At 40.3% G+C, this 15,596-nt stretch overlaps 2 protein-coding genes across 2 annotated transcripts; both read left to right on the top strand.

Annotated features, from left to right (window-relative positions):
- The first annotated feature begins 586 nt into the window (after window positions 1-586).
- cenatac (centrosomal AT-AC splicing factor) lies at window positions 587-8,796 on the top strand. The gene is made up of 11 exons (XM_083767270.1): window positions 587-823; window positions 2,241-2,407; window positions 2,553-2,651; window positions 2,815-2,881; window positions 3,528-3,593; window positions 3,853-3,920; window positions 5,064-5,184; window positions 5,970-6,000; window positions 6,521-6,622; window positions 7,280-7,412; window positions 8,363-8,796. The coding sequence occupies exons 1-11, from the start codon at window positions 707-709 to the stop codon at window positions 8,454-8,456; spliced, it is 1,065 nt and encodes a 354-aa protein (XP_083623396.1). The 5' UTR covers window positions 587-706; the 3' UTR covers window positions 8,457-8,796.
- A 1,150-nt stretch (window positions 8,797-9,946) lies between these two features.
- Window positions 9,947-13,861, top strand: LOC310860108 (uncharacterized protein). The gene is made up of 2 exons (XM_083766874.1): window positions 9,947-10,187; window positions 11,033-13,861. The coding sequence occupies exons 1-2, from the start codon at window positions 10,013-10,015 to the stop codon at window positions 11,254-11,256; spliced, it is 399 nt and encodes a 132-aa protein (XP_083623000.1). The 5' UTR covers window positions 9,947-10,012; the 3' UTR covers window positions 11,257-13,861.
- Window positions 13,862-15,596: the final 1,735 nt, after the last annotated feature.

Here is a 15,596-nt window from a genome sequence, read left to right on the forward strand (position 1 = left end):
TTAGCTTTTTTATGTGATGGAGCATTCTGTTTGCACATAGCCTATGATGTAAACAGGCCAAAACACGGCTAGCACCAGAAAGGTACATTTTTAAGCAAACCCAAATTTGGTCTACAATTAAGTTAATCATTTTGCCAAACTAGTTTGGCAAAATTATGAACTTAATTGTAGACCAAATTCGTGCCTGACCTTGACCTTATGCAGACCGTGGCGTGGCCACGGTTAATCTTGCCATTAAGTTAATAGCAGGCCAAGCAATTTGTCAATGACTAGCCCTGGCCCCTTATACAACAACAGAAAAATCTGATTGTATTAAACAACATCAAACTCACCAACATTGCTCTCCGTGTCACTGATGGAGCCCTGGTTGTTGTGGATTGTGTGTCTGGTGTTATTGTGCAGACTAAGAGTGTGCTGCATCAGGCCATTGGTGGATGTATTATTAAGCCCATCCTGATGATGAAGGTCCATCATGCATGTGAACATGCATGGTACATCATTATATCAGTTAGGTCGGAACGAGAAAACGTGAGACTAAGTTGAACCCGAGCATTTTTGTCTGCTGCACGTCCGTTGTTTACCTCCACAGGCAGCGTTTGGGAATACTTGGTGGAAGACTTATAATAAATAAATACCGTTTATTAAAGCGTCCTAACTGATTTAGGACGCTTTAATATATACGTCACGTTTCTTGCAGATTGCACGCATGGCTGCATTTTACTGTTCTATATGTAGACAAACGTCTTTCTCTGGCAAGGGACACATATTTGGAAAAAGCCATCAAAGCAGACTCAGAGTCGTCCTTCTAAAATTCTCAGAAAAGGTAAGTTGGCTAATTTAAGTAATGGAATTGGAATATAAGTCATAATAACCTTGTCTTCGCTGGGTGAACTGCCTTAATGAACAAGATACCATTCACTGGTTCAACTTAAGATCTTAGAGAATCTAGCGAGAGTTTGAAACTTAGGCGTTAAACAACCTAAATTAGCAGTATTTGTTTAAACTATATGAACATAACCACATGCACTATTCAATTTGTAACCATTCACTGATTAAACTTACCAGTTTAACACAGAGAAACACAATTGACGATAAACTCATCAATATTGCACCTCTACGGAAGCTTGGGTTATCGTCTTCTTCTCTGTCAAGTTTGTGTTTCATAACAATCCACCTAGACATGTTCAGTTACTTTCTGCCAATACAGAGTTTATTTATCTATGTGTTTGAGTTTGGAAGCACTTAGTTGTAAATCACTCAATGTCCGCAGTGTGTAGACCACTAATTGTTCCGAAATTGCATGTCCAGGAGGCAGCAGGATATTCATTTATTGAAATCGACTTAATCGAGTGCTTCCAAACTTGAGCACATTATATTATATTTATTGAGAAAGTTGCTCATAACATGTATACAAAAAAACTTGACAGACAGACAAACAGCTGTCAGACAGTACAGGTGCAATATTGGAAAGTTTTTTGTTGTTTAATACAGTCTATCAGATAGGACATTTCTGTTTCATGAATATGCAGTGTCAATGGAGGGTATTGCAACTTGGATGCAGATGGCATTTATAGCATCTAAGTTCCTTGAGGCAAAATAATTACATAATAGGACCACACACACAGGCATGGGAGAGACAAGTCAGTCAGTTTAGTCACTAAACTTTAGTGTTAATCAGACGTGGGCTGACTGTCTCAGTTATAGGAAGCCCATGTCTGATTTACACTGTGCATGTGGGCCCGGACGGTTAGCTCAACCGCCTGGGCACCTAGGCTGCTGAGCCAGCCTGACGGCATGCCGTGGGTTCGACTCCCGATCCCGACGGCCTTTGCCGCATGTCTTCCCCCCATCTCTCTCTCCATTAACTGTCGGTCTACTTTCAACCTATCAATAAAGGCAGAAAAGGCCCCAAAAAATTGGCAACATGGCACACCAAACTTCAACTCTTGACTCCCTGATCATTCAAACCCACCAATGGCACCATAAAAGAGGACCTGTCCACAATTTACAACCGACCTAGCCAAGTCTTATAGCTTGCCACCAGAAAGTACCCCGTCCGTCCGTTCGTGTGCAACTTTCTGTTTTTCTTTTCTTTTATTTCTCCTGATATTAACGATGATTTGAATTGTATTGATTTTTTTGTATTTTACTTTTAGCATTTCCTGCATAACTGTACTTGCTATACTGTTTACTAACTGTTAATATTCAATCAATCAATCCATCAATCTGAACCTTTCCAGGTGAAAGAAGCCCGGCGGACAATAAAAAAGCCCCATGTTGAGAAATGTGACTACACTCAGCACCAGTGTACATTCTGGTGTTACTGCTGTGGAATGGAAGTTGAAAGGAACGTCACTGATGGTAACATGACTGTGCTGTTTGGGGGGCTGTTGGAACACATGGCCACGTAATGTATTCACTTTAATAGTTAAAGCAAAAACACTTATAATAAGAGAATAACATGTTCGAATATATGGACACTTTGTGCCATGGACCTGAGTGCTCTATTAGTTTGGTAAAATAATTCAAATGCAATCGTAATGTAATTTCAGAGCAGAACATAGGAAGAGCACACACAAGTTCTGGTGGGAGAATAAGGCTGACCCAAAGCTTAGAGACCGATTCATCATCACACAGGAGGAAACTGAAAGGTAGCTTAACTATATCCATGTTTTGATGGACTGGAGTATAGGTGTGACCTAGACTGGATCACACTACTCTGTTCGGAACGAAAAGCAGGCCTTCTGCCATGTGGGAAAACGAGGCACGAGGTTAGTAAGGACACTCTAAATCAAGCATTGTTTTATCTTTCAGGTTCAAAGCTGAAGTGGAAAAAGTATTGGAATCTTTTGTGGAGAATGAGGATGAACTCATCAAACAGGTGACACACAATCTCACTCTTGGATTTGAAATCCAACTTGGTATAGTATTCAGACAGCATTGTTGAAAGTGGGTTAACGACAAAACATTTGGACCCACTAAATTAACAAATATTTTTGTTTAGATCATTGAGTTTAGGACAGTATATGTTATACAGCTAAATCATGTGATTTTATTTAGCACTGCTATAAACAGTATGGCCCGGGGAATCAAGCTAGACCCAATTAAAGGTCTAGCTTGCTAAAGAAATGGTGGACATAAGTTCTCCTTATTCAGAAATGCCCTAGCCTGAAAGTACCCAAGCTTTTCTTGAGATAGAGGGGCGGATCAAACTACCGTTGGAAACGGATGCCGGCTCCCTATTGGTTCACCTACCTATGTGCCCGCCTCCCCTCCCCAGTAGAACACAGCAGACATCACCAAATTTGGAGCAACGCCCCTCTGCACTGTTATTGGTCGTTCGCCCAGGCTTTCTTTTTCTTTTGAAACAAAATCACCTGGCTCTCCGAGGCTAGAAATGCCCTGACCACAAATAAACCACTGAGAGTTATAATTTCAGGCTTTTGGGGGAAAATGCAAGAAGAATCCCTATAAATACCCCCAAACTATGAAAAAGCTATAATAGTTGTGATGTGTTGTTTTTCCAGCAAGCTGACCATATCCGGGCCCAGGAGAAACATCGCCAGGAGGTCCTGCATTCCTCCCTTAAAGAGGTTTGTTTTGCCAGGATGCAATGGCAGTATCCGTCACTGTGGACTAGAACTAATTGCATTTATTTTCATGGTTAGTTATGTTGTAATAATACATCTGCATTATTTTCGTATCTGGGAGGGAGGGTTGAAGAGGGAGATACTTGGAATATCTGGGATGAAGTTGGACAGTAATAACCGCTAAGCTAAAATTATGTGATGGGTAGTACAGTCTCAGTCTTTATCTGTGAAACACTGTTGGCTTTTCCTGAATCAACATCAGCCTGAGAAGGAGCTGGAGCTGCCCAATGGAAGCCACAGCCTGGGTAACTCTGTAGAGGAGGCAACCAGGTGAGCAACATGACCCTCATCTACATTACATATTTACATTGCAGCACTTTTATTGTCACATTTCTCTGACATGTTGTAATTGCAATGTCGCTTAAAGTCATTTGGAGAGATTTTAGGTCAAATCTTGGGGGTTAGGTATATTTAATTACAATAAAACATTTAACAAAAAAAGCATTGGTTAGGGGAGGAAAGAAACAAACGCGTGTTTATGGCATACCTCATGAGACTATCTGACACATTGGAAAGAAGCAACACAAAAGCAGAGTAAACTAGAATGCTATCTGGCCCTAAACAGAGAATACACAGTGGCAGAATACCTGAGCACCGTGACCGACCCAAAACAAAGAAAAATCTTAACTAGGTACAGACTCAGTGAGCACAGTCTCGCGATCGAGAAAGGCCGTCATAGGCAGACCTGTATCCCGAGAGAAAACAGACTATGCACCCACTGCACACAAAATGAAGTGGAAACCGAGCTACACTTCCTAACCATCTGTCCATTGTACCAAGACATCAGAGACACATACTTCCCACAGATTACAACCACACACAGAGATTTTGAAAACATGACCAATGACAAAAAAATCCCATATCTGCTGGGCAAAGTACAACAATGTGCAAACACAGCAGCAAGATTTGTGAGTTGCTGTGATGGGAGAAGGATATCAAATGGAACACAACCACCCTAAAGACTAATCATTGTGTATATTCCTGCACTATACCTGCATCGAGTGACCTTGGTACATAGAATTCGATCTATTGAAGATTCTGACCTTCAAATGTACATACGTTTTGTATTGATTGTATTGCTGTATTGTTCTTTCTGCTTTGGCAATGTAAACGTATGTTTTCTCATGCCAATAAAGCCCTTTGAATTGAATTGAATTGAGATTTGGATGTGAAACAGGTCAAACTCATATGTGACTACTGACTACTTGTTGAGACCTAGAAGCAGGTTTTTCTCATAAACTGTGTCGGTTAAAGTGTCTCTCAGAATGTCATTAATCTCCTCTTTAAACTGTGCATGTTGCCCACGAATAATTTTTCAAAGACATCGGACAGATATTTAGGTAGACCAGAGATCTCATTTTAAATTAAATAAAGAAATAATCAAATGTTTTGCTTGATATTATCTTGGGATAGCTCTCACTTGAAGCCCACAGGATCAGATGAACAGGCGGGACCTAGCAGGGTAGACTCCATGGTGGAAAGGACCGGGACAGGGCCAGGACCGGGACAGGGCCTGACCTTCATTGGTTACCAGGTATCACTGTGTTAAAACTATAGACACAATAGATCACTAATTGGGTTGTCATTTTGTTGCCTAAATACACCATTTAAGCATAATCTGTCATTAAGGAAGAGTAAAGAGATTGCCTCCAACTACATCGAAAAATAATCCTCAATTTTGCACAGCTTTCTGTGTGTACCACGGAATGTGATGATTTGATTGGCTGAGCACGGAATGTGATGATGATAACAGCAGTTAGAGGCTAGCACCCCTCACTTCACCAGAGTGTGAGTTTGGGATTATATTGGGTTAAAGTTTCATTGAACTACGAGTGACCAGCTTCGGCTAGAGATCCAAGCTTGGTCAGCACGATGACGCCCCATCCATAACATGGTTGGTGTAAGCAGAATCTTTTTGGTTTTTATTATCCTGGAAGTAATATAACAATTTTAACCCTGGTGACCCAATTCTGGGCATGTTATAATAAAAGGTGAACATTAAATGGTAAATGTCACTTTACCCCTGAGCCACTGCCGCCCTGCCACATTAGACGAAAACAGAATAAGCTTGTACAGTAGATCGGCTATTTTTGGCAAAAAATGTTGATGTAGAGGAGACAAAAGTAAGTACAGACCCCTGGAGTACCCCGTTCAAGTTATTAAACATTTAGAGGTGTCAAAATATTGTTCCACTCTTGTTAAGGACAGAACAGTGGGATACAAAAGTCCCAGCACATGCCAAATGCCATGTGATGCATTTGTCTGCACTGTGACATAATAAAACTACATAGATCTTCTAATATTTCTCTTCTATTACAGGATTCTTCAAACAGTGGAAATGTTCACACAGGTAAAATGAACTTGAAACTATGAATGAATATAATATGCATCTTTGTTTGCTGTAACTAACGGGGGGAGGCTTGTTTGTAATATTGATTACGGTACTTGATTATTCCTTGTTGGACTATAAATGATAAATGGACAGCTTTTACAGTACTTTATATAGTGCTTTTTCTAGTCATTACAAACACTCAAATGCACTTTACAATGTACTGTGAGTGTGAGTACATTCACTCACCACAATGGTGATGGCAACCTGCTCATCGGGAGTTGGGGGTTCAGTGTCTTGCTCCAGGACACTTCAACACGCAGGCAGGTGGAGCCGGGGCTCAAACCAGTAGCATTACGATCGCCAGCCTTCTGCTCTGCCTGCTGAGACACTTAGTCCCCAGCTATATGAGATTTGTTTTCAGGGATTTACTTGTTGACTTTTATGTCATGATTTGTTTATTACCATCTTGTGTCTGCTTAGACATTTTAGAAAAATATTATTTCTTATTACAGAAATGAGTGTAGTCTTTGTGTTGTAGGGGCCATTCCTCCATGGTTACAGGAGGATCCTGGAGATGGGAACCCTGGGATGGCAGCGCAGCAGGAGATCGGCCCATCACTGCAAGACTTCCTCAAACAGAGTAGGAAATGTTGCACCATTTGAGAGCTTAACCACTTTCAACCCACGCTGGGCAAGACCTACGCTGTAGAGTGTATAAATGGAAGTGCTGGATTTTGGCGGAAATACTGCTCAAGGAAATTAAGTTTAAGTGTTGTGATTGGTCGACGGATGTTCCGTCCCGTCACTTCCGACTATACACTCTCTGCCTTCTCTTCGCAGATGATTAAGGCTGGTGGGAACGAGGCTACTTTCAACCAATATACCATACCCGCAATTCGTGCTAGATCCCAGAGGGTGTAGGAACGGAAGAATGGTAGATGGCCCTTGACCAATCAAATAGTTTTGGTGTGGTTTACTTAAATCATTTTAGTGAAGTTTAGGTGGTTTGAGGTGGTGTAATAATTAATTTGAAGGTCTTTCGTTTAATTACTACTTACTAGGTTGAGTTTAGGCATGGTTTGGTGGTGGTAAGGTACAGTCCTGGGGGGTTATTCTGTACCTACACTTCCTGGGATCTTGCACTAAACCATACCTCGCTGCCATAAACATTAATACTACAAAGTGATTATGTTGATTTAATGACTGAACATCCTTTTATAAATGTAATTAAGGATTATTTCAGTTGTCCTATCCCCTGTGCATTTATTTATTATTATTTATTTATTTTCCTTTCCAGAGGAACAGCAGAAGTTGAGTAAGCTGCCTCCTAACAGAGTGGGGGCCAACTTTGACCACAGCTCCAAGACAGACGCTAACTGGCTACCCTCTTTTGGTAGAGTGTGGAACAGCGGCCGGCGCTGGCAGTCCAGGTGAGCTCACTCATGTATGACAAGCGATTTCATCTTTGGGGGTATGTTAATGCAGTCAAGTGCATGTCACTTATCACCTAAACTACAGGAGTTAGCAGGTCACACAATGGGCTTATTTAGGTTTATTCACACTAGTGTGTGACACTCTGCAGCCTTTGTAAACCTTGCTGGTGTGAACGTAAGGTTGTGTTTGATCGATGCATGTGCGTGCACGCATGCTCCTGAAAAATCTTAGGGAGGATGGCATGGTACTGCGTGCAATGACCAATGCAATACTGATGACAAGTGTGTTGAAAGGTTACAAACCAAAGTGCGGAATATCATTTGTCCAGACATTGATATGTGGAAATGGATTCCAGTAAATATTACTAAGCTATTTCATTTCAAGTGGCAGATTGAATTGTTTTTAAGGAAAATAACTGCTGGCTAACCTTACCAAGCTTGCATTCACTGTGAACTTGTATGGGGAAAGATCATCACAGCACAATATATTTTATATTTCAAACGATACTTTAACGAGGTCAACTTGGAATTCGATTTTTTGTTTGTATTGTAGAACGTATTTTCAGTAAGTTACAATGGATCAGAGTACAAAGTGGGACTAAACAGTTCAATTTAGTTGGAAACAAAATAATGTGTTTTGATTTTCACTTATTTTCAAGAGCTTAAGTATTGAGTCAGTTTAGGACAGTCCAAAAATGTAAAATGTTATGCAGCCTTCTGCAGGGGCTGGCATGATTGTGCTGCTAATATAAAATTATCACTCGCCAAATCCTGCTGCCATTTTTGTTTTACTCTAAAACTCAAATGAATTAAGTCCTTATTGTACAAAAAATATATATTACTTTGTGATGTATAGATTTACTTTTAAGTCATACATCTGTCATACATAAGGCATATAATTATATAATAACAATAATAATAATAATTTGTGTTTATTTTGTCATTAGGCATCAGTTCAGAGAAGAAGAGGGGCAGAAAAAACGGCGGAAGAGAGAGCATGGCTCTACAGAGGGATCGGAGATGCCCAAAGTAGCTGATTAGCTAGACAGAAATGAAATGAGTATGTTTACAGACTAGTGTTAATTTTGTTAATTTAAGACTAAGACTAAAAATATTTTGATATTTAGTTGACTAAGACTAGACTAAGACTAAACAATTTCAGATGACTTTGCTGTCAACAAACCGCTAACAACACTGCAGAGCCTTGTTTGTATATATATAATATGGATTGATATAATGTGTATGATATGTTTTATACATTATGCTGTTTAAGATGTATTGTTTGGCTTTATGCCTTTATTAATAGGATAGTAGACTGACGGGATCGGAATGACATGTCATGGGTCTTTTACTTTCCTGGATCGATTATTTGAGCCCCCCCCCCCCCCCCCCCCCCAGGGCTAGGAATAAAGTTACTGTTTATAATGTCAAAACCTTTCTTGTGTACTTGGAACCAATATTCTTGGATAGCAGAGCATGACCATACTGCATGTAAAAGTGTACCCTCTGCCTTCTCACACCTCCAGCAATTTGCTGTGTCTTTTATTCTGATCCTGTGTAACCTTGATTGAGTCCAGTGGATGAGTCTGATTCTAATGTCCAGAGATTTTTCCTACTTTCCTTAATATTCGGACAGATGCTATCCCGTTCCTTATCTGTGATTGGAGTTTTAAGGTCAATTTCCCCAGACCTGTTCAATGCAAAGACCATGGCATAGTAATGTGATGCTTCATGGGCCAGACCAAAAACCTTGATTATGTTACCAAGCAGATCAGAACCCTCCCAGCTCTAACTTTCAAGTGTTTAGGGTTGACGGGCTGAGGGAATGGAGAAAAGGTCTGAGGCCGACATCTGGTGGCTGAGTTGAGAATTGCAAGTTAGATAAGCGAGATAAAAGTAGCTGGAGAAGGGAGCAGAGTTTGACATTGTACTGAGCTGTAATTTTGTGATGTCCACCTTTTTCATACCCAAAACAACCTGCCCCAAACTGTCACGATCATAGTCAGTTGCGTCAAACCTGTTTTGAACTGGTTTAGGTACACTGACTGATTGCTGATATATAATCTATAATATTCCAAACACTACTGTAATAGGCCCATGCACAGACATTGTTGTTTCATAAATGAACATTTCACCAATCTGAACAACAGTCATACTTCCTTTGGCTGTCCACATTAGTGTTATTTGAATGGTTTATCACATAACCTACTGTTTCTTTCCCCCTTTTGGCTTCATCGAGTAATATGTATTTTTGCTTCAGGGCTGTTTGAAGCAAGTCTTATGACATGGCGTGTCGTGTACTGTTTTTTGTGTAATCTCTTGGCGTGCTGAGGCTTAAGACCAAACTAGCACGGCAGTTTATTGGGAAGAGAACTGAATTTCTTGTTGGAAAGCGTGAGACCAGCTAGTGACATTGGGGCATTTTAGTTCCAAATTGTGCTTTTGAGAGGGATGTGATTCGTCAAATCTAGTGCACAGTGCACACGTCATAACAATCGCTCACCCATCTTAAGGCGCCTTGTGTTCATCGCAGTGTTTAGTATCAGCTGTACCGTCGTGTTGGGTTTCCAGTTGGCAGGCTTTGTGTGACACAGGACATGAGCAAGTGTTGGGAAGAGCTTTCAGTGAGGGAGAAGCAGCTGCTCAAGATACGGCGAGATAGTGACACCAAGGCCGCAGAGCTTGTCAAGATGGAGAAGATGCTACAGGAGACCAGGAGCCTGCTAGACAAGAAGCCGGGGACAGAAAGCCAAGACTATCAGGAAAATATGGGTCTGTATCAGTATGTTTTGCATGTTGCCCCCTGCTTAAAAGCCTGAGTATAGCTGTGAAGCTGTATTAACCCCATTGATTGGAATTTACGTTAATATAGAGTCTGGCTATGTTCAAACTGCCAAAATCATATTTTTGGCCTATACATATTGTACTCAGATTAGCTTTATCACGTTTGAACAGCAAAAAACACATGGAAACAGTTTTTTGCTAATCAGATTTCATTGAATCACATTCCTAGGTGGTTTGAAATGCGATTGAAATCTGATTTCTAAAGATGTGTCTCAGTCTACTCTGGACACTTTAGTTATTTATATTTAGTTTGTTGTACGGTGCTGTTACTGTACTTGCTTGAAATGGCCTCTCTACAAGCTCACAAAGTGCAGTATTGTGGTCTTGTAGATCTGCTATTTTTGGCATTGTCTGAATACACAAATCACATCTGATCACTTGCAAATAACAGTGTGGACAGACAGTGCCATAAAGGGTGTTGGTGGTGTCCATGGTGTCATTGTTATGTACAAGCTTATAATTTTTAAACATTTTATTAGTTTAATTTTAAAGGCATAGTTGTAGGGTTGTTTTTCATTAGTTTTAGTTTTGTATTGTAATAAGGAGTGTTTGTCATGGGTGATCTACAAACTCAGAATGTGATGCATTGTGATGTTTTAGATCTGCTATTTTCAATTTTTTACTATTTTTGAAAAACTAAGGACATTTAGCCTACTTAGTTAGTTATTATTTTTTGTAAAGCCTTGTTTAAAATGTATTTCAGTTAACTTAATTTTTTCTAGTTGTAGTTATTTTGTTAGTTTAACCATAATATCCTTGGTTGTGTGCTGCAGTGGAGGACCTGGAGGAGAGGGTGCGCTCCAGCAGACGCCAGCGGAGAAGCTCTCTGCACCACACACAGATGTTGGAGAGCCAGATGAAGACGGTGAGGGATGAGCTGGAGGGCACGTTGGACCACCTGCAGGAGTTACGGGATAAGTTGCGCCGCTCACAGCAGAAAGCGGAGGAGCGCACAGTCGCCATGGAGAAGTTGCAGGCCACAGGGCTTCCTCGTTGACCCTTGCTGTTGATTTTTAAAGCTAAGTTTCAATGTTTTAGCTCCTATCACTGAACCATGGAAGAGGGTAAACGGTAGTACAGAGACTTCTTAAGCTTAATTTATGCTTTGTTGTATGACAGTGACACATTGAGAATCAGTTGTACAACAAAGGATAAGTGAATCATCGTGCTGGCCTGGACGGCTCTGTGCTCCTTCTGTTTAACATGTGACTATGCTCAAAGCTTTGCATCAAGAAACTCCCCAGAAATTACCCTGCTTCTGACAATGGATACTGTGTCTTTTTCATTCCCTAGTAGCTGATAAACCAGAAAGTTTGAATGTTTTCCTTTTAAAACTGGTTTGTAATTGGCAGTGCATTTGTGTTTGGGCTTTTATTAAGTCCTGCATGTGGCGTGCCAAACAAAGATCAGCAGCTCCTGACTGTAAATGACCACACCCATCATAGTGACACAGAAAGGCCTTCATGGTTTCTGAACTGTGCAGAACGCTGTGTTCAATATTTTAGTGGTGTCTCAACAATATGTTGAGGTTGGTTATGAAAATATGAGATTACAATATTTGTGTTAGTTTACTCAATCAGTTAATGCTTGTACAGAGCTAAGATACCAGCTAATGATAGGCCACATCCCATATAGATGGTAAATATGTATTGGTCAAAATGCTACATTTCAAAAAAAGTAATTTTATATTTATTTTTGAGGGGCGCTAGCCCCTCCTATATCCAGCTTTTTGTGTCTCTCCAAAAACTTTGTCCTACACAAACATTAAATTCCCATTGACTGAGGATTGAGAATTTTATGTCATAGTGTCTGAGCAAATGGTCTGGATATAGTGTCTAGTTTACGTCATGATGATGTACGATGATAAGAGCACCCCTCGCTTCACACGGGTGTGATTATTTTTTTCCATACATACAGGGCAACAAATGTATGGGAAAAGCAATTGCATCAATGTATAAATGTTGTCTTTGTGTTTTTCTTTCTCCTTTATTTTCTGGACAAGGAAAGCCTTTTTGGGACATCTAGTGCTCATGCAATCTTACATATTCTTAGGATTTTTTCATTATTTTTACAATATACTAAAATGGTAGAAATGTATCATAGGTTTCACTAATAATCTTTCTCTCTAACAGCTTCTCAGATCAATAGTCTGTTCTATGCCCTGTGGTGAGTCAGCTGAATAGGCATATTTTCATCTTTGTCCCTGTGGCAAAGATGAAAGCACACTAAATTTAGCACAGGCCATCACATGCTGTTATTGTCTCCGCCAGGCCGAAGGCATGGGGAGAGAGTATGTTTTGCACTCCGTCTGTCCGCTTTCCCATATTCCATTCCCATTGGCTAAGATTGCCTTCCAAAGTTTGCAGGATTGGTCCGTTTGGAACAAAATGCCTCAAATCTTTTCTTTTTTTTTCCTTTTATTCCACGAATTTGTAACCCATTTTTCACCCCTGTGTCAATTATCTAATGAGATCCTGGGCTCTACACACCCTCCAATAGCCTAGTCCCCATATATGGGGGACATGGGGAGAGCAACGGACTTGAACTCATGCTTCCTTCATGCCTGAGTGTCCAGGTTGCTCCTTTACACCTGACAGGGGGAGGTTTCCCTGGTTGGACGTAGCGAGTGGAAGGAACATGTTATTCCAACCAGTTCCTTTCCCCTCCATCAGGCGCCCCGGCTGGCCAGGGGGAGGCAGTTTAGAGACCAGGATTACTGCATGTTTTTGTGAGGGTACCGGCAAATCGGTATACACTATCTCTATAGACACGTGTTCAACACAGATCTGTTAGATTTTTCATATTTATATCTGTTATTACCGGTAATATTAATTAAAGTGTTTTGATTCTCTCTTGATCTTGAGTAATCCTGTAAATTAGCTACAGTACTTGAGTGAAAAATACATAAATTGCATTGCTATTTAATGTATGTAGGAATTGAATTGTGTTTGGATGTTTGGCTCCTTAGTGTATGCATCAAATAGCCTACATGTCAGATATCCCTGTCTACTGTAGTTCTACATATTCCGTCGCCGTGCTCAATGTAAGATGCAGTGGATCAGTGATTCCCAAGCAGTATAGCAACAGGTACTTGGTGTGCTGTCACTGAGACAAGTTCAGTCCAGGTTTGCGTTAGGATTGAATGAAGTTATACATTATTTTTTTAATTAAACCTTAATCAGGACTTTGAAATAATTTGTACCATGCTTATGCAGAACACGTCCCAAGTAGTTTATATGCAAAAGAAAGATTTGAAAGAACGTAGTAGGCTAAGGCTATTTCTTCACCACAAACACCAATGTCTTTTTGTTTTTATTGTGTTCTTTTTCCATTTAAAATGTGTTATTGATAGTTTAAGTAAGGTTAACCAAAATGTGCTTCATCTTGTCAAATTTTGTGCATTTTTGCTGGGAACGGAGTGCACGACCGAGTTATTCTACATGCCAGTTCATATACTTTGTGTTATGGCCACCATCTATTGACCTAAACCTATAATTACACCAATTAACTACGCCATGTCAAGGAGCCAAACCAAATAATTGTACTCTCTTATGTGAATCATGGGATGTAAGTTATGTAACAATAAATAATATGCATGTCAAGTCAAGTCTTGTCTTGTCTTGTATAATAAGTTGCCTGATATTATGTAAAGTACTGTTATAAGCAGCTACACTTCAGACAATGGTTTAGTATAATTGTTTGCGTGGGGTTTAATGTAGGCTACTGTATAATGGTGCAATCTTTGGTATTACTGTCGCAGTATAAAACAAAATTCTGTCATGGACATGACAAATGCTCTTGTTATGATAGTTTGTCTGCTATCACTGACACCAAGCCACTAAACTGACAATGTAACAATGAGCATGTAGATCATGTTGTCTTTGACCTGTCATTACTGAGGTTTGTTGAATACACAAACATGTTTACCATGTCTTTTAATTGTATGAGTGTTCACTGAAATAGTTTTTAAACAATTTGTGGGAGCTGCAGCTTAAATGTACCCTACTGATACGGGGAATCTTTATGATAAATAGTGTTAGATGATAGATTTTTGTTAGACGCTATATACTAGGTATTATAAGATAGACCACCTCATTGCAGTGAAAAACAGCAGTTCAGATAACTTGTTAACCTGGTTTGCTCCTAAAAACAGCATTTCCAGAACACACTCACCCTGATGTGTGCAGCAATGAATATTACTGTAATATGTAAGCAGTGAGAAGACTGAGCACATAGCTTAAATACATCAGCAATGCTTGCTGGTCCTTCACGATTCAGGAATATCCAGCTTTCCTTGAAACTATGACTACTATGGGCGACAGGGCCTTTCTGCTCAGCTGACCACCCAAGAGCTCCACAGTCTGTTGACTCTTTTAAGGGATGAGACCATGATGTCATAGTAAATGTGACCTGCTGTAACAGTTAAGCCCATATATGGAGAACCCTGATGTCATCAATATTGGCCGGCAGCTCTACATCTGACCTCAAACCTCAAACCCTTAGATCTCCATATATGGATATATGTCAGAACCTGAACATGAACATTCCATATGTTGATCCTTCCCTATCCATCCTTCCTCTTCGATGTCTCCCTTTTGACTTATACCTGTCCATTCAAATTTCAAACTCTAGACGGGCCTGCCCCAATGTTATTAGTGTAGCCGCGCCCGGCAGCCGGCGAAAACGAGAGTTCTCAACAGGCCCACCTGTCCATTCAAACTCTAGACGGGCCTGCCCCAAAGTTATTACCCTACCTGGGCCCTCATCAAACCCTGTACACTCAAGAGAATGTCACCACTACCACCCTTAGATCTCCATATACTGACCAGTTCTGACATTCCCTCAGGCGTCTTACTGGTTATTACTTGCGCAAGCAGAGAGCGCAAGTAATAAATTCGCCCGGTCATCGTTCATCGCGACAGCAACCCACCATTTTATGCGTATGCCAATAAAACAGCAAATCTGTGCCTGGTTTGCTGGGACCAGATCACATAAATGACCATATGTCTTACGTCATCATTTAGAGCTAGTCATACGTATACTATATACATAATCAGTAAAATAAACTAGCAAATTGTGCCTGATCTGCTGGGACCAGAGTACGTGGTGTGTATATGTATGACTAGCTCTAAATGATGACGTAAGACATATGGTCATTTATGTAATCTGGTCCCAGCAAACCAGGCACAGATTTGCTGTTTTATTTGCATACGCATAAAATGGCGGGTTGCTGTCGCGGTTTTTGGCGCAAAGTAACCACAGTATACCGCTAATCAACTTACAACTACATACTCTATATAGTATATGTATATGTATACGTATGTCTTACGTCATCAT

Source organism: Protomyctophum parallelum, assembly GCF_964188405.1.
Source record: "Protomyctophum parallelum genome assembly, chromosome: 6".
NCBI lineage: Eukaryota > Metazoa > Chordata > Actinopteri > Myctophiformes > Myctophidae > Protomyctophum > Protomyctophum parallelum.